This window comes from Crocuta crocuta, unplaced genomic scaffold (genome assembly GCF_008692635.1).
Source record: "Crocuta crocuta isolate KB4526 unplaced genomic scaffold, BGI_CrCroc_1.0 scaffold675, whole genome shotgun sequence".
Classification (NCBI taxonomy): domain Eukaryota; kingdom Metazoa; phylum Chordata; class Mammalia; order Carnivora; family Hyaenidae; genus Crocuta; species Crocuta crocuta.
The window spans coordinates 511429-529754 of NW_027528796.1; the positions used below are offsets into that span (position 1 = coordinate 511429).

The window sequence follows — 18326 nt, forward strand, 5'->3', positions numbered from 1 at the left end:
ATTTAATAAAAAAATTTTTTTAAGTTTATTTATTTTGAGAGAGAGTGCATGAGCAGGGGAGGGACAGAGAGAGAGAGAGAGAGAGAGAGGGAAAGAGAGAATCCCAAGCAGGCTCTGCACCGTCAGCAGAGAGCTTTTGGCTGGGCTCAATCACGTGAACCGTGAGATCATGACCTGAGCTGAGATCAAGAGTTGGACGCTTAGCTGACTGAGCTGCCCAGGTGACCCTATCATTAATCTTTAAACTGGGCATGTACTGTGTATGTTGTATCGTGATTCATTTTGTAGTATCATTCAAGAGTGTGCCTGGAAGTTTGAACCATATAAGAGGGAATATAGGGAGCAGTGAGTCTCTGTACCACAAAAGTCTCTGTTCCCTCTTCCTCGTCAGAAGCAGCAGCTGCTTAGCGCCCATCCAGAAGCCTCGTGCCCTTTTCTGTGGTTGTTAGTGCAGATGGCAGTATCTGTGCTAACCTGTCTTTACTCCATTTGAGGGAAGGCGGAGGCCTCCCCACAGCAGCGTATTGGGCTCTTCCAGGGGTTGTCAGTGACACCAGTGGGGACCTGCCTAGTTCTCAGTTGACATACTTTCACATAGCTTCTCTTTTCAACTGTGGCAGAGAGTACTGTGGTGACCGTCCTGGTGCAGACATTGCACACAGGTACACACATCTCTGAAGCAAAGTTCCACGAGTGTTGTTTGCTGGGTCAGAGTGTATACATATCTTGTATCTGTCCATGTTGCCAAGTTGGCTTCCAGAGATCACTGCGCTTCGTGCTTCAGTTCACTGGTTTTGCTGTTTCCCACCACTCATCTGCTCTTGTGCATTTCCTGTGCCTGACTGCTAATTTTAATTGTTTCATTTCTCAGCTTGAGGACTATTGCTGAAAAAGACTTAAACATATTGCCAGAAAATGTGCTTCCCTATGTTACAGCACTGGACTATGGTTTTGCATTTGTCCCCGTGGTAAACTTGAAAATACCCAATGATGATATGTTGTTGTGCCCTCCAGGTGGAGGGAAGCCGTCACAGCCCGCAAAAAACTGAGGCGCCAGATGCGGGCCTTCCCTGCAGCGCCTTGCTGTGTGGACACGAACAACCGCCTGAAGGCATTGGCACCCAGCGCAGAGTGCCCCATTGCTGAGGAGAACCTGGCCAAGGGCCTCCTGGACCTGGGCCATGCAGGGAAAGTGGGCATCTCCTGTACCAGGTCAGCACTTAGCTTGCCATGGCCACCTAGTACTCCCGGCCCCCCCTGTCTTTACAGAGAGCATGGATTAGTGTGTGTGTTCGGAGGGAAGGTGGAGAGAATCAGGGACTGTGAAAATAGATGCAGAAGTGTACTCTTGAAGGCTGGTCGGCTCCCCCTCCTGTTCTGGATGTGTGACTTGTGCTACATGCTTTGATTTCACACTCCTTTTTAAAGTTAAAACACTCAGGGCCTGGTAATTGAATCTTAGCATCATATCTTTGTCTTCTGGTCTTTCTGGATACCTCTGTTTTCATTGTGGAAACCTCCATTTTCATTCGTGGAGGTTCTTCTGTCCCCATGAGTGTTCTTGAGGGCAGGATTTTTGTCTGTTTCCTGCTCATCTTCCATGGCTTGATATTTGTGGAATGAACAAATCCTCTGGCTGATCTGTTTATCAGAAAACCTTTTCTTGGTCTCTTAACCATTCCCTATCTGGAGACTCTATTAACCAGTCACTTTCCACTCAGAACATGAGTAAATTCTTACCAAGTTCCTTTCGTGGGTACTGAGCTGGCCTCACGAAGGCACAGTGTCCTCCTTTCTTTGCAGGTTACGGTGGCTCAGAAACAAGACAGTGCACCAGATGAAGGTTCAGCACTTTCACAAGCAGCTGCTGAGGTCTGTCATGCCCCCGCCACGTGTGCCTCTCCTGCCCGGGGCATGTGCACCCGCTTACCCTCTGTGCCCTGTTCCTTCCAGTGATGCAGCGTGGACACCCCTGGACCTGCCATCCCTTGTGGCCGAGCACCTCCCCGGAAGGTGGGAACGTGTGTTTTGGAAGCTGGTGCTGGTGTTGCCTGATGGAGAAGAACAGGCCCCGGGGAGTCCTGGCAGGTCAGGAAGGGTTTTCCTCCCTGGGCTTTGAGGTTGGGAAAGTGTTGAGAAAGTGAGGTTGAGGGGTGAGAAGGTTCGGGAGGTGGAGTTGTTGCAGGAAGGTGGGAGGACTGTGTCTGGCCTGTCCCCAGGAGGAGTCGAAGAATGAATCTCACAACAGAGAGTGAGCAAAGCGATAGAGGTTATTGAGAGAAAGTATAAAGCTCTCAAGAGTAAGAGGGGTCCTGACTGGGTTGCCGCCAATGATTTTTGTCCTTGACTTTTTATTGGGACCTTATCTGAAAGTTTGTGAGACTCCACTCCTGGCACCTGGCCCAGGCAAGTCTGGAATATTTTACCTCACTGCTGCTTCAGGCTCCCACTTGCAGCTGCGGCCTGCTCCCTGAGAGCCCCTTATCTACACTGCCTAATGTTAACCCTTTCCCTAGAGTGACTTCTTTTAAGAGCATGAGGCATTAGGGACATGTAGTCTGTTTTGTTTGTGATTTGAAGTTGACACTTTAGAATATTAAAATTTTTATTCTGTAAACTTGATAGTAATCTGTGTCCAAAAGCATCTAAGAGTTGATCCTTTCCTTTTTTTAAAATGTTAATTTCTGAGAGAGAGAGACAGCGTGAGAAGAGAAGGGTCAGAGAAAGAGGGAAACACAGAATCTGAAGCAGCTCCAGGCTCTGAGCTGATAGCACGGAGCCCGACGTGGGGCTCGAACCCATGAACCGTGAGATCATGACCTGAGCCGAAATTGGCTGCCCAACCGACTGAGCAACCCAGGCGCCCCGAGTTGATCCTTTTAATTAATTTTTTAATTTACCTCCAAGTTAGCATATAATGTAACAATGATTTCAGGAGTAGATTCCAGTGATTTCATCCCCTATGCATAATGCCCAGTGCCCATCCCAGCAAGTATCTTCTTTAACATCCCTTAGCCATTTAGCCCATCCCCCCTCCCACAACTCCTCTTTTTTTTTTGGTTTATTTATTTTGAGAGAGAGAGAGCGGGAGACAGAATCCCAAGCAGAATCCAAGCTGCCAGCACAGAACCTGATGAGGGGTTTGAACCCACGAACCATGAGATCGTGATCTGAGCTGAAATCAAGAATCAAATGCTTAACTGAGTGAGCTACCCAGGGTCCCCAAGAGTTGATCCTCTTTTAAAGCTATGCTGAGGTGTATTGATTAGAGCCCACATCATTTTAGACTCTTGGGGAAGACAGTTTATAGTGTATTTGCTATAGTTCCATTTTTTTTCTTTTAAGGAAAAAAACTTCTGACATTTTTTAAAAGATGTCCAAGAAATTGACATAGCATGACATGTATTTCCTTTAACCAAACTGCTTCCAGAAATCATATATTTAAAGCAATTACAGAACATGTTTTCCGTTTTAACAGCTTTCTTGACATGAATTTACATATCATAAATTTCACCCATTTAAAGTTTCCGTTTCATTGGTTTCTAGTATATTCACAGAGTTGTACAACTACCATCACTATCGGGGGCGCCAGGGTGGCTCAGTCGGTTAAGCATCCGACTTCGGCTCGGGTCATGATCTCACCATTCGTGGGTTCGAACCCCGCGTCGGGCTCTGTGCTGACAGCTAGCTCAGAGCCTGGAGCCTCCTTCTGATTCTGTGTCTCCCTCTCTCTCTGACCCTCCCCTGCTCTCTCTCTCTTTCTCTCTCTCTCAGAAATAAATAAAACATTAAAAGAAAAAAAACAAAAAAACCCAACTACCATCAGTATCTAATTTTCAGAACATTTTTTACCTACAGAGAAATCCCATATCCATTAGCTCCCTGTCCTCAGCTCCTGGAAACCACTAATCTGTTTTCTGCCTTCAGTGTGTTTCCTATTCTAGACATTCTGTGTGAATGGAGTCTTACAGTGTGCAAGCTTATGACCAGCACTTTTCACTCAGCCATCATGTTTTCTAGGTTCATGTTATAGCAGTACTTCTTTTTTTGTGGCTGAATAATAATCCATTGTATGAATGTAACACATTTCATTTACCTGTTTATCAGCTGATAGTATTTGGGTTGTTTCCATTTTTTGGTTATTGTGAGTAATGCTATGAAACAGTCATGTATAATTGTATGTGTGGACAGATATTTGCAGATCTGTTTGTTACATACCTAGGCGTGGAATTGCTAAGTTGTGAAGTAACTTTATGTTAAGTCTTTGAGGAACTGTCAAACTGTTTTCCACAGTGGCTGCACCATTTTACATTCCTATTAGCAATGATTGAGGGTATTAAGTTCTCTGAATACATACCTTTTTAAGCAGTTACTCTTGGAAACTGCTTAACTAAGGGGGAAAAAGTCATAAAGATTATAAGACAACTGAGCAAAGAAGAGAGTTGTCTTATTTTAAAAATATTTAAATGATGATTCATTTCTTAAAGCAGGTGTCTTCTAATTCACTAATAAGTTCACTTGGAAATATACATCACAATAATTCTTAACATCTCCAGCATGACATTTTTTAATGTTTGTTATTTTTGAGAGAGAAAGAGAAAGTGAACCCGCACACACAAGTAGGGGAGGAGCAGAGAGTGAGTGACAAAGGATCTGAAGCAGGCTCTGTGCTGACAGCAGTGAGCCAGTGTGGGGCTTGAACTCATGAACCTCGAGATCATGACCTGAGCAGAAGATGGAAGCTCAACCTGACTGAACCACCCAGATGCCCCCATGTGAAATTTAATTCTGTAGAACATGTATATAGTTGACCCTTGAGTAACACAGGGTTTAGGGATGTCAATTCCCCTGACCCAGTCGAAAATCTGAGTATAACTTTTGACTCCCCCCAAAACTTAACTACTAATAGCTGCTGTTGACCAGAAGCCTAACATAAATAGTCAACATTGTGTATTTATTTGTATTTGTGTGTATACATATATGTATTATATACTATATTCTTAAAGTTAGAGAAAAGAAAATGTTATTAGAAAAATCATAAGGAAAATATACTTACAGTACTGTAATATTTTTATTAAAAAGTCTGCATAATAAGTAGACTGGCACAGTTCAAACCTGTGTTGTTCAAGGGTCCATTGTATATCAGGCTACAGGAAATTTTCTTTTTTTTTTTTTTTTTTATTGTTTTTTTTTTTTNCTACAGGACCTTTTCTATTGCTCACAGTCTTCTTAGTGCTTCAGAATTTTAAAATCACACTAGAATGGACCAGGTTCATGCGTGCCCTCGCCTCTCGCCCCAGTAGATAGCCGAGGAGAGTTCCTTGCTCCAGTTTAAAATCACAGCCTGTTTGGTCCAGCTCAACTTTACAGTAAGATTTGGTATCTGAACCTACATCTGTGTCGTTTTTCTCTTTCTCACTTTTCCTAAAAATTTTTATAGTTTAAATTTAGAATTCATTTTCAAGTGTTATTTTCTTTTATTCACAGAATTTTAGCAAACTGGTTACAAGTCAAGTTCATGGGAGGTGATGGCTCAGTGGGCAACACAGGCAACATGGCTGGGGGAATTCAGACGCTTGCGCTGTTTCATGCGCTCAGCAGCAAAGGGGATCACACAGTCGCTGTCAATGTGTGTATAAAGGTGGGTGAGAATCACGTGTATCTACTTCTGTGGTTTTCTTTTTTTTTTTAATAATTTATTTATTTTTTGAGAGAGAGCAAGCGAGCGAGCATGAATGGGGAAAGGGCAGAGAGAGAAGGACACACAGAATCGGAAATAGGCTCCAGGCTCCAACCTGTCAGTACAGAGCCCAATGCAGGGCTTAAACTCACGGTTCATGAGATCATGACCTGAGCCAAGTCAGACACTTAACTGACTGAGCCCCTGAGGCACCCTGGTGATCTTCTTATTTACTCACTCTCAGACATTATTGGAATCATAAAAGTGCCTTGAAGTGGTTTTGAAGGAGTGCGAGAAGCTCAGAAGCCTGTATCATGTCTGTTCCTCTTTGTGTCCTGATGACATCCTGTGGACACCTACTTGGTATGGCATGCCAGGCTAGATTCTCAGGAGTGCAGTGAGCCTTATTCATCTCAGGTCAACAGACCTCTTTGAGAACTTGGTGAAAATTCAGAACCATTCTGAACAAATGCATAGATGCACACGATTCAGGAACCCTGAACTCCTCCTTCAGGGGCCTCTGATAATTAACCCAAGAAGGGTAAGAGACAGAGCATTTCACAAAAATGCAGTGCCTGACATATGACACATGGTTTGCCAACAGCTGACATCTTTGCTATAATGGCTTCTGGATACATCAGGTCTTACAGAAGACTGATTAATGGTTTTCAGTCCTGTGTAGTTTTCACTAAATCTTGGTCCCATCTATTATATATTAGTTCAAGTATTAGGCATTTCAGGTCAGTTGGTTTTGTTTTACATTCTACTTGTCCTCAGTTTTTGATTGTACGTTCTAATTTTTATTCTTTATAGGTGTTTGTATAGTATCGATGTTCAGTTTTTTAAAAATTTGTCTTTATTTTTATTTAAGTAGATTTGATACACCATGTTACGTTAGTTTAAGGTGTACAACAAAACGATTCTGTAAATCTATACGTTATGCTATGTTCACCACAATGTACCTACTGTTATCATACAGTGCTGTTACAGTACCATTGACTGTATTTTCTATGCTGTACCTTTTATCCCCTTAATTATTCATTCCATCACTGGAAGCTCACTCTCCTCCATTTTGCCAGCTCCCACTCCCTCCCTCTGGGAACTATCATCTGAGAGATGCTTGTTTAACGAGAACCTATTTCCTCATTCGAGTCAAGCCTACATAAATAAATTTTAGGTTTTAGTGTATTAGTTCAGATAAACCCTGAAGTGTATTTCGTTTGTTTGGAAAAGACCAGTGCAGGGCAGAGAGTGTGGGCTTCCACGTGGAGCAGACCTGGGTTGACAGCTGCTGCTCTGGCCAGCTCTTTGAGCCTAAGTGTGGTGCCTTCCATAATGTAGTCCCAACTCACTGCACCAGGGTCTCATGACGGTTAGTGGGGGCTTGCATGCTCAGAGGGCTCAACGAGAATCTGCTCTCTACCCTGTGCCCTGACCTGAGGGCTTACAGTGCCCGGGCCTCTCCTCTTCCTAAGAAAGTCACCTTTGTGGCACACCCTGCTCATCTGCATGTGATACTCTGATACACATTCCTTTTGTCCTTGGAACTTCTTCAAATTGTAGTTTGGTTATAGGGTTTTTGTTTATTTTGTTTTTTCATCTTATTTTATTTGTTTATTTTAATTATTGTTTCTTTACGTAATCTCTACACCCAATGTGGGGCTCGAACTCACAACCCCAAGATCAAGAGTCTCATGCTCTTCCATGAACCAGTCAGGCACCTTTGTTTTTCTGTTTTAATACTATTTATTTTATTTTCTAAATGTAAAAGTAATACACATATAAAACTTTAGAAATATATGGAAATACAGAGGAAGCATAAAGATGATAAGAGCCATTTCAGAGGTAACAGTAATGTCTTGGTTCATGGTCTTCCCTTTTTTCCTATGGTCATGAAGTCAGACTTCACCTGATGGATAATTCATTTGTTGTTCTTCTTGCCTTTATTTTTAAATCTTTTAATCAAAGCAATACTCTCGTGTAGTTAAAAAGTCAGAGAGATAACGGCCCCTGCCGCTCTCCTAGGGGTTGATTTCTGTTGTCTTTCCAAATCACATGCTTACACTACTGTTTCTCAGGTCATCCACTTTAGATATTCTCCACTGACTTCCCATTAAAACATATCTATTGTTATGTATCAAATTAACTCTGAATTTAGCTTAAAATAGCAAAGATTTGTTACCTCATAGTTTCTGTGGGTCAGAAGTCCAGGTGTGGTTTAGTTGGGTCCTCTGGCTCAGGGTTTCTCACGAAGCGAAATCAAGATGTAAGCCAAAGCTCTGGCCTCATCTGAAAGCTTGACTGAGGGAGGAGCCACTTCTAAGCTCGCTCTCATCGTTGTTGGCAGGGTTCGCTTCCTTGTTGGCTGTCACCAGGGCCTCTCCATAAGGCAGTGTGTAAGGCCCAGTGTCATCTGGACAGGATGACAAGAGTCTCTCTGTAACCTAATCTTAGAAGTAATGTCCTGTCACTTTTGTCTGATTCTGTTAGAAGCAAGTCAAGGCAGGGGATTGTGCAAGGGCATGGGCACTAGGAGGTGGGATCATGGGGCTGCCTTCGTGGCTGCACCCCATGCCAGGTGAGGAGTGCTTTCGTACACCATGGTCCCACCCACCCTTCCTCAGTTTCCCAGGTGGCTACGTCATCACTCTCTCTTACCTCAGTGAGTGGGGTCACATTTTGATGGCTGTGTGATTGCTGTTTGCCCCAGAACCATCCAGTGTTCTGTGACTGTGTTTCTTAATTTTATTGCAAATAGTAGTTGCCTTCTTTTCTCACTTAGGTAGTTTTCTCTGTATCTCTCATTAATTTTTACCCAAATGTGCTAGCGTGCGTGCAGTATACATCTTAGTAGAGTTTCAGATGCTCTGTCACTTCACCTTATCTCTTCAAGAAATTGCCATCCTTTCACTCTCCTGTGGGCTGATAGCGTCCCAGGGTGTGGCTGTCACTCATCTCCCCTCCTTCCCCTGCTAACCCTGTGATCTCTGGCAGGTTCAGTGTGACTCTATGCTGCCTGTGTAGGAGAATTCTTATGATCCCTCTTTTTAAAAAAAGATTTTATGCTCTTATTTATTTGTATAGTAATACCAACCGGCTCTCATTTTCTGAGGAGCTTTCCTGATTTTCACTTTGTTCATTTCTTCCCCTTCCCTAATTTTTACTTTGTGTCTTTGTTTCAGTTTTTAAACAATCTCTGACTGGCTTGTACCTCTTGGAGAGAAAGCCTGTCTCCTTCTCACATCACACTGCATTACTCACCCATTCATTCAGGTGTGCACGTCGCTAGTATTTGTTGAGTGACTTCTTTGTCCCAAGCACTATTCCACATGCAGGGGACATAGCAGAGAACACATCAACACAAATCCCTCTTCTCAGGAGCTAATACCCTGGAGGAGAAGGAAGCTCGTGGGGGGGGAAATGTCAAGCACCCCTCCTTTCTGGTTTATAATCCAAATTATGACAGTCCTTCTCACCTTTCCCCTTCCTGCTTGCTGATACTTTTTATTTTATGTTATTTATCTATTTATTTCATTATGACAAATGCACTACTTAATCCCCATCCCCCGTTTCACTCATCTCTCCACCCACCTCCCCTCTGGTGACCATCAGTTTGTTTCCTATAGAGAGTCTGTTTCTTGGTTTGCCTTTCTCCTTCTTGTTTTCATTTGCTCATTTGTTTTGTTTCACCTTTGTTTCATGAGTGAGGTCTTATGATCTGTCTTTTACCAAAGAGGGAACTTAGGCTCAGAGAAGTTAAACAAAATAGCCCTAGGCCACACAGCTGCCACACACTGCACACAGGTGCCCTTGAGGATGGAGTGAGTTGTACGTGTAGAGTTTCTAGCACAGCACCTGAGTCATACCAAGTGCTTACTTGGTCCTGCATTGACAGCAGCAGCTGTGTTTTTTCTTGGTTTAATCTCCCATTTGGCGGGATGCATCTTCCAGTTTCTCCTAAAGAAAGGATCTGTGGGAGTAGACGTTCCTTAGTCCTTGCCTCTTTGAAAATGTGGTTACCCTCGTATTTGCTTGGTGGTTCGGTGAGGTTTGTAGCAGTGCGGGTTGAAAGGTTGTTCCTTCCGGTTTTGCTCCAAGGTCATCTGGCATCCAGAGTTGCTGTTGAGATGTCTGAGCTGATTCCTCTTGTTTTCTCTGTGGCCTGGTCTTGTTTCTCTCTGGAAGTCCGCTCTGTCCCTGGGGTTCTGAAAATCCAGGCATACCACTGGGGTATGCCTGCTGCCAACTTCCTTCGCTCGCCGTGCTGGGTTTGGTGGGTCCTTGCAGGCTAGATACTACTGTTTCACTTTAGGGATATTTTTGCATCTCAGTGCTACCTGTTTTCCTTCTCTTGTTTTCTCTTCTCTTGAATTCCTGTGACAGATGTTGGCTATCATCAGTTAGTAGTCTAAGCTGCTTATCCTTTCTATACTATTTCCTGTTTTGTATTTTAAATATCAGGCTCTGGGAGATCACTGATTTTTTTTTTTTAATGTTTATTTACTTATTGGGAGGGGTGCAGAGAGAGAGGGAGAGAGAGAGAATCCCAAGTAGGCTCTGTGCTATTAGCATGGAGGCTGGTGTGGGGTTCAGTCTCCTAAACTGAAATCAGGAGTCGGACACTTGAACCAGCAGCCACCCAGGTGTTCCAAATTGACTTTATATTCCATATGTTCTGAATTTTTATTCCATATCTATCATTCATTTTCTTGTGATAAATTCATTTGAATTTATCGTATCATCCTGTGATTATTTTTGGATGCACATGAGAGGAAATTAGAATTTTTAAGGTCTGAGTTTTCTTATGTTCTATTCATTGTTTGTTTTCTTTGGATTCCTTTTTCTCTATCATTCTGATCTCTCTGTTATGTTGGAGGCTCTCCTTGGACACCTTATCTGGGGCTGCCCATACCTGAGTAAGGCCCTAAAAGGCTGTCCATAAGCTCTGTGTTTGGGGTGGGGTAGCAGGTAACCGAACAGCAAGCCTACAGTTTTTAGGAGGACCCCCACATGTCAGGATCTGCATGACCTTTTTCTTGGACTGTTTGGTTTCTTTGGAAAAGATTCTTCTTATTTCCTCCCTGGCCACCTGCTGATGGTCTTGGGACAGGTAGGGGAGTGGCCAGTGCTCTGTCCCCTCCACTATGCCTGCATCCTCTCAAGATAGGATGCCTGCCCAGGGGGCAGGTTGCACTTAAAGGCCGCCTGCAGGCGGGTAGATGACCTTTAGGGCCATTGCTGTGGGTGTGACTTGTCCATGCGGTTCTAAACCTCATCTCTGGCTCTTGGTGCCATTGGGTCTGGGTGCTCAGGGCTTTTGTAGGCTCAACCAGCCTGGTTCCTTCCATAACTGATCTGTAACCCTTTAGGTCTGTTTTCTTCTGCTTCCTTAATCCAGCGATTGTTCCCATGTCAGTGATGCTCTCAAGAAACTGGTCAGAATCCCTTGTCTGCTGCTGGTTTAGCTTTACTCCCTTCTGTCGTTATAGGCTTTACCTGTTTGGTTGTGGTCAGGGGTGGGGGTGGGGGGCTTACCTGTTTTTATACCTGTTTAAGTGTATTCTTAAGATTAAAGTAACATCTTCAAACACAGTTCTAGTTAGAGGCTGAATTATCTGTTGACTTGGCTGTTTCTTGCACGAATCTACAGCCTCATGAAGGACGGCAGCCCAGAGAGCAGTGAGCATTTGGTTGCGCTTATTCTGGGGCTCACATTCACCGCTGATTTGTCCCCTGGTGTGTCCCTCCTGATGGTCTAGATGTTGTTCCAGGTGGCTCACGGTGCTCTCAGCGACTGCGCCCTTGATGCTGTGGAGACGCAGAAGGAGCTTCTGGGAGCCAGTGGGCTCATGCTGCTGCTTCCCCCCAAAGTGGAGAGTGAGGACATGGCAGAGGAGGACGTGTACTGGCTGTCTGCATTGCTGCAGCTCAAGCAGCTCCTGCAGGCCAAGCCCTTCCAGCCTGCACTTCCGCTTGTGGTCCTTGTACCTAGCCCAGGAGGGGATGTCATGGAGAAGGAAGTGGAAGATGGTTTGTGAAGGCAATTTTGTTTATTAACCAGCATGTTTAAAAATGGGTTGAGCCCGTGGTGGCAGGGTGGTGTGTGTAGGGAGTCGAGGGACAGCAGTAACTGGGAGCAGGGCTGGGCGGGGTCCGTGCGGTGAGATGTGTTAGCTTGTCTGCACTCTGAGAGGGTAAGACGGGTGACCTCTGTCCGTTTCTCTCAAAGGTCTGATGCTACAGGATTTGGTTTCAGCTAAGCTGATTTCAGATTACACCGTTATTGAGATCCCTGATTCCATTGATGACTTACAAGCCACAACTAAGGTAAGAAGGTTTCATCATTTTTAAAGGCCCAATAGGACATTTTAACTTTACCCTTTTGTTCTGTCTTAAACGTAGTATATATTACTGTCTCTTTTGACAGTCTGAAAAGTATATGCGCAGAAATCAAAAGACAAAATTTGCCAACAGTCTTGCTGTCTAAAACATAGTAAATTGTTCATGTAAAATTTTTTTTAGAAGTTTTGTTGTAACAGTTACATTTTGGGAAAGAAGTGCCTGGAATTACAGTGAAAGTAACTTCGGGGAGCTAGAGGGTGTGAGAGCAAATGGGTGTGCAGTAAGGTGCTGGTCCTCCTGAGCATGGGGAGACAGGGCTTCCCTTTCTGTGCATGGTGAAGACGATGTGCAGGGCTGGTTTCTCTTGGGCCTGAGCCCCTCCAGGGTGACCCTGCAGGCTTTACTCCTCGGGATAGGATGGGACCGGGAGGCCTAGGGGGCTGAACCCCAGTGCAGTGGAAGCTTCTGCCCACTTCCTAGTGTGGTTGAGAAGCTGCTCCCCGTGGCACCTGCTGTGACACCTGTGGGAAACGTACCTTCAGGAAGCTCTTTCTGAAAACCAGGATGAATTGTTTAACCAAGTCTCTTCTGAATGTCTTTGCATCTCAGGTTTCACGGGCTGTGCAGTGGCTGGTCTCCCACTGCCCCTGTTCCCTTGACCTTTGCTGCCAGACCCTCATTCAGTACGTGGAAGATGGGGTTGGCCGTGAGTTTAGTGGCCGGTTTTTCCATGACAGAAGAGAGAGGCGGCAGGGTGGCCTGGCCTCACAGGAGCCTGGAGCCATCATTGAGCTGTTCAACAGTGTGCTGCACTTCCTGGCCTCTCTGGTGTCCTCTGAACAACTGTGCGACCTGTCCTGGCCTGTCACTGAGTTTGCCGAAGTAGGAGGCAGCCAGCTGCTTCCGCACCTTCACTGGAATGCCCCGGAGCACCTGGCCTGGTTAAAGCAGGCTGTGCTTGGCTTCCAGCTTCCTCAGATGGACCTTCCACCCCCGGGGGGTGCGTGCTCAGGCTAAGGGGTCCTGGCTGGGGAGGAATGTGAGACAGCCAAGCCTTCTGTTTCCTTTCTTACTATAGCGACAGTCTGGCAGGTATTGGGCACTAATGTGAGATTTGTATGTCCTCATCCACTGTGCGCCCCCTGCCCCCACACTGTACCCACTCACAACTGCCTTTGGGTTCAGGAGTCAGAGTTGGAGCTTTTGCGGGGGGGGAGGGTGCTGTGGGCCCTTCACCGCTGATGGAGCAGTCTGTGGGTGTCCACACAGCCCAGAGAAGAACATGGTAAGTGGTGTTGGCTAGAACACTTAGTCTGAGGCCTGTGGTTTCTGAATTGAGAGCAGCTTCTATCCTGCCTTCGCCCTAGGGTGTGGGGCAAAGAGCCTGGGGACCAGACAACCCTGCCCACATTGCTGGCTCTGCTGGGGCCATGACACTCAGTGTTGCTTTAACACCGGTGTTCCTTCTTTGTCAAAGAAGCCTCTGTTTTGTGACTCTGGTTGTGCCCAGGTAAGGCTGTTTTGACGAAGACTCTGTAGGTCCCCTGGGCTGGGCAAGGAGGCTATCCCTTCCTTTGCTCACACTGTTAGGAGGGATGAGGCTGGTTGCTACGTCTGTAGTACAACGTATGACCTTGGCACGGCCACGCTCCTTTGGCCTTGTGGGCCCTGTGGGCCTCGACTGCCCTTGTAAACTGGGCTGTGGAGGCGCCGGGGCGGCTCAGGTCATGATCTTGCTGTTAGTGAGTTTGAGCTCCAGGTTGGGCTCTGTGCTGACAGCTCAGAGCCTGGAGCTGCTTCACATTCTGTCTCCCTCTCTCTCTGCTCCTCCCTCACTCATGCTCTGTCTCTGTCCTCAAAAATAAACGTTAAAAAAGAAATTTTTTAAAAAATGGAGTGTGGTCTTCAGTAGGTCTAACATGCTTGTAACTAAAGAAATCCAAATGGAAGCAAACCACACAATGTGAATATGAGCTAGGGCAGGGTTCCCCAAGAGAAGCCCAGACTTCCGGTGCCAGAGTCCCCTGGGTGCTTGTTAAAATACAGATTTCTGGTGCAACCATAGTTCTGTGTAATCAGAGCCTCTAGGTTGGACTCTCTTGTTTATTTTGTCCAGGGTGACTGTATCCCTTCCGGGATGTGGGGAGGGAGATGCTCTTTGTTCAACAGCTGTGGTTCTATTGTATTCAAATTTGAAAGCAAACTTCTCAAATACACAGTTGCCTTTTCCTAAGAAAATGTAGATGAGAACATTTTGTATAGTGTCCACCTGTATTCTGGCCAAATTTTGTAACTGAGGAGGTGCTTTCTCTCCAGCACCCTGGCTCCCTGTATGCTCCATGGTGGTCCAGTATGCCTCCCAGATCCCCAGCTCTCGCCAGTCGCAGCCTGTCCTCCAGTCCCAGGTGGAAAACCTGCTCCGCAGGACCTACCGCAGGTGGAAGAGCAAGAACCATTCCCTGGGCCAGGGCGCAGGGCCCTCAGTTGCCGAGATCCCGTGGGATGACATCATTGCCTTGTGCATCAACCACAAACTGAGGGACTGGACCCCCCCTAGGCTTCCCATCACATCAGGTAATTAGTGCTCGGTGCTGTGGGTCACATCAGAACTACCTGGTCCACTCTCAGCAAAGAAAGATGTTTACTTGATGTTTGTTTCTTTTCCTGTGGGTCTCTCCCTTTCCTTTCTGTAGGACTCCCTTTCAAGCCAGTGACTTCCAGGTGACTACAAACATTGGGAGAAGCTAGGAGTATTCCAGGGGAGCCTGGAACCATCTCCCTGAAATGAGCCCCAAGGCTGGCTTTAAGTTAGATTTTTGTGGCTCTGAGTAGTTATACTGGCCTTGCCACAGTCTGGACGTGAGCCTGTCTGTACCTTAAGTGACCCATGGATGGTGAGGCCTGTTTGGTCAAGCATGGTTGTCACATATGTACATGACTTTAATTAGTAGGGCTTGGGGGCGCCTGGGTGGCTTAGTTGGTTAAGCGTCCGACTTTCGCTTAGGTCATGATCTCGCGGTTCGTGGGTCTGAGCCCCGCGTCGGGCTCTGTGCTGACTGCCAGCTCAGAGCCTGGAGCCTGTTTCAGTCTGTGACTCCCTCTCTCTCTGACCCTCCCCTGCTCATTCTGTCTCTCTCTCTCTCTCCTAGAAATAAATACAACATTACCAAAAAAAAAGATTAGTAGGGCTTGTGATTAAATCAGTGTATAAGCAAATTTCAAGTGGTCACCTGTTGCTCTTTTGATACTCTTTTCTCATTTGTTTTTGTATTTTTTCAGAGGCTCTGAGTGAAGATGGTCAGATATGTGTATATTTTTTTAAAAACCATTTGAAAGAATATGATGTTCCTTTGTCGTGGGAACAAGCCAGAATGCAGACACAGAAGGAACTACATCTGAGTCACGGGCGGTAAGATCTGTGTGTATTGTGTGTTTCTGTCCTGACAGCCAGCAGAGCAAACTATATTATCCTCCTCCAGAGTGCACAGAACATTAATGTTCTACACACAGAATCCGTGGTTGATTCGGACTAATACCTGAGGAACAGATCATTCTTATGCAAGCATCTCATTTATCAGACAAACTTGACCGTGAAATCATAATATAGCCAGCACAATGTAGACAAAAGAAAGCTGACATTTCATGTCACCTACAAACCTAGTTCAAAAGTACTGAATAAAATGTGTTAGCACATAGAATTTTGTGCTAACATAAACAGTACATAAAACAGTTCACAAGTAGGCTTTATCCCAGGATAAACAATGTCACCAACAGAAATCTACTCTTGTCATTTGCTATTATAGAAAAAAAGTGATTATTTCAGTAGGTATTTAAATACTTTTATTAAAATCTTTACCATCCCAACCCAATTTATACTCATTCCTGAAAAATTTCTTATCAAACTAGCGTAAAAAATTCCTTAGCTTGATAAGGCTTTTCTCCATAAAACTACCTCCCCCCGCCAAAAAAATCCTTCTTGCTAAGACATTAGAAGCACGATGTCAGAACCAGCCTGAGCTGCCTGTGATTACACTTGTTCATTGCTGTCCTGGGAATGCTTCCCTGATGCAGGGACACAGATAAGGTGGTGTAAAAAACAAAAAGAAGGAGTAACTGTCATTTTTAGGCAGTTAAATTGTCACTTCAAGAAAATCAAGTTATATCCTTAAAACTATTTGGAGTTCAACAAGGTGATCAGGCAGATGGGCTTACAACGTACAGAAATTCTCATTCATAGCAGCAACTAACCCCTAACATACGGCCATATACCGACCCAGGAAAGGAGCTAAACCCCTGTGCAGGGAACGCTCAGGGCCCTGAAGTTGCAAAGAAACCCTGAATGAATGAGGGGTCAGCTAGCTTTGTTGATGGGAAGATGCAATGCTGGAAAGTCAGGGCATTTCTAATAAAAAACCCAAAAGGATTTTTCCCCATGGTCTTGACAAGTTCATTCTAAAATTCATTAGAATGAGAAAATGTGTAGCAATCACTGAGAAAATTTTGAATAACAAGGAGGTGGGGTGCCTGGGTGGCTTAGTTGGGCAAGCATCCAACTCTTGATCTTGGCTTAAATGGTGTTCCCATGGTTCAGTTCATGAGATTCAGTCCTGATTCAGAGGAAGAATCCCTGCTTGGGATTCTCTCTCCCTCTCTCTCTCTCTCTGCCCCTCCCTCCGCAAATAAATGAATAAACATTAAAAAAAAATAAGGAGGGTCTGCTGTGCCTCATATCAGAACATATAGTAAAGTTACAGCAGACAAACAGATGAGAATAGGAAGCCCAGAACCACATGTGACAAAGTACCATGTGAAACCACTGAGAAGAAGACAGACATTGGCATCTGTTTAGAAAAAAACAGTAGATCCCCTTTCTCCTGCTGTTTGTGAATATTACTTACACAGGGATTTAAGAGCTGAATGTAAAAATACGAACCTTACCAATATTAGGGTAAAATGGAACCCTGTTGATGACCTTGGGATGGGGAACCAAACTCCGAGTAGAGAAGCTCCAAGCACCCAGCTGCCCAGGAGAGGATGTAAGCCTCTCCTGCAAGGTAGAGGCTGCCCTTCCTTTGTGCCCAAGCCTGACCATAAGGGAAGCAGGAAATGGCCAAGGGTGTGTCTGGGGCCCTGTGTCTACGCGAACCCTCTACCTGCTGCTGGAGGAGCCTTTCTTCTTCCTTCCTGACCATAAGCGTTTCAAAACATGTACTTACAGTTTGGGGATAAAGTCTTTTCATCCCTCTACAAACAAGTTTCCTGCTCCGATACTGCACGTGCGCTGGAAAGGGAAGAGGAGTGTGGAGCATGGCCCAGAGGGGCGGGCTCCCAGCACCCAGGATCTGATCCGTGGGGCCTCTGCCCAGGAGCTCCTGGCCCAGTGCCTGTCCCGGAGTCTGCTGCTGGAGAAGGAGGAGAGCAAGAGGTGAAGTCCATTCCCTTCAGTTTATCATGTCCTTTAGGCCCGTTGATGCTGGATTAGTAAGGATCACAGTGACGTGACTTTGTTTAAAGAAGAAGACAAGTCAGATGTGTGAAGTATAAGCTCTTTGAAGGCAGAGGTAGTGCCCTGGATAGTATGTCTTAAATGTTTGAAGTCGGTTTCATTTACTGCTTATTATTATTGAGACTCCTAAGTTTTCTGGTGGGAAGAAAGTGTGGCTGGCTGATGGAGTCTCTTCAGTGGGTAGTGAGTGCTGAATGTGCGGCTGGCTCCAGCTCTCTGCCCTTGGCAAGCCTGAGGGTGCCAGTGCATCGTCCCACACCGTAGACGCTCTTCTGTGTCTCCCACCACCCTTGTTTATGGTTTCACGGAGAAAAAGAACCGGGAAGAAGACCGTTTACAAGGTGGTCTGTACCCCATCTCCTCACTCTCAGCAGTCTCCTTGGGTCCAGCTTGTCACCAAGGGCAGTCCCTCCCCATGGCTGGGATCCCATCTCCCACCCACTCAGGACACTCCACTGAGCGTCTCTCTGTTGTGCTCCCTTCCTCCCAGCACCCCAGAACAGGGAACCACCCCTGCGTTTTTGCTCCCTTGATTGTAAACTCCTCAGACAGTGTGATCCTCCCTTCTCTCCTCTTTCCCAGTCTCTCCGGAGCTCCTCCCTGTCCCCATGTATGCTCTGGTAAAGGTCACTACAGCTAGCACGCCGCTGAACTGACCATGAGCCCGTCTCCAGCAGCATTCTACACCTTTGCTCTCTCCCTCCTGACTCCCAGGAGGCCGAGTCCCTTTCCTGCCCAGCTGGCAACTCCCCCTAGGACTCTTCTGGTTCTTCTTCAGCCCCCCCCCCGCCCCCGCCC

General features: G+C 45.7%; 1 protein-coding gene across 1 annotated transcript in view; it reads left to right on the top strand.

The window, feature by feature from the left end:
* MCM3AP (minichromosome maintenance complex component 3 associated protein) overlaps nucleotides 1-18326 on the top strand; it is a 53752-nt gene that overhangs the window by 32069 nt on the left and 3357 nt on the right. The window contains exons 18-27 of the mRNA XM_077755381.1: nucleotides 1015-1212; nucleotides 1804-1872; nucleotides 1954-2088; nucleotides 5488-5641; nucleotides 11452-11710; nucleotides 11910-12007; nucleotides 12632-13022; nucleotides 14339-14596; nucleotides 15302-15431; nucleotides 17241-17447. Of these exons, the coding sequence (XP_077611507.1) occupies nucleotides 1015-1212; nucleotides 1804-1872; nucleotides 1954-2088; nucleotides 5488-5641; nucleotides 11452-11710; nucleotides 11910-12007; nucleotides 12632-13022; nucleotides 14339-14596; nucleotides 15302-15431; nucleotides 17241-17447 (1899 nt within the window). The remainder of the gene's footprint in view (nucleotides 1-1014; nucleotides 1213-1803; nucleotides 1873-1953; nucleotides 2089-5487; nucleotides 5642-11451; nucleotides 11711-11909; nucleotides 12008-12631; nucleotides 13023-14338; nucleotides 14597-15301; nucleotides 15432-17240; nucleotides 17448-18326) is intronic.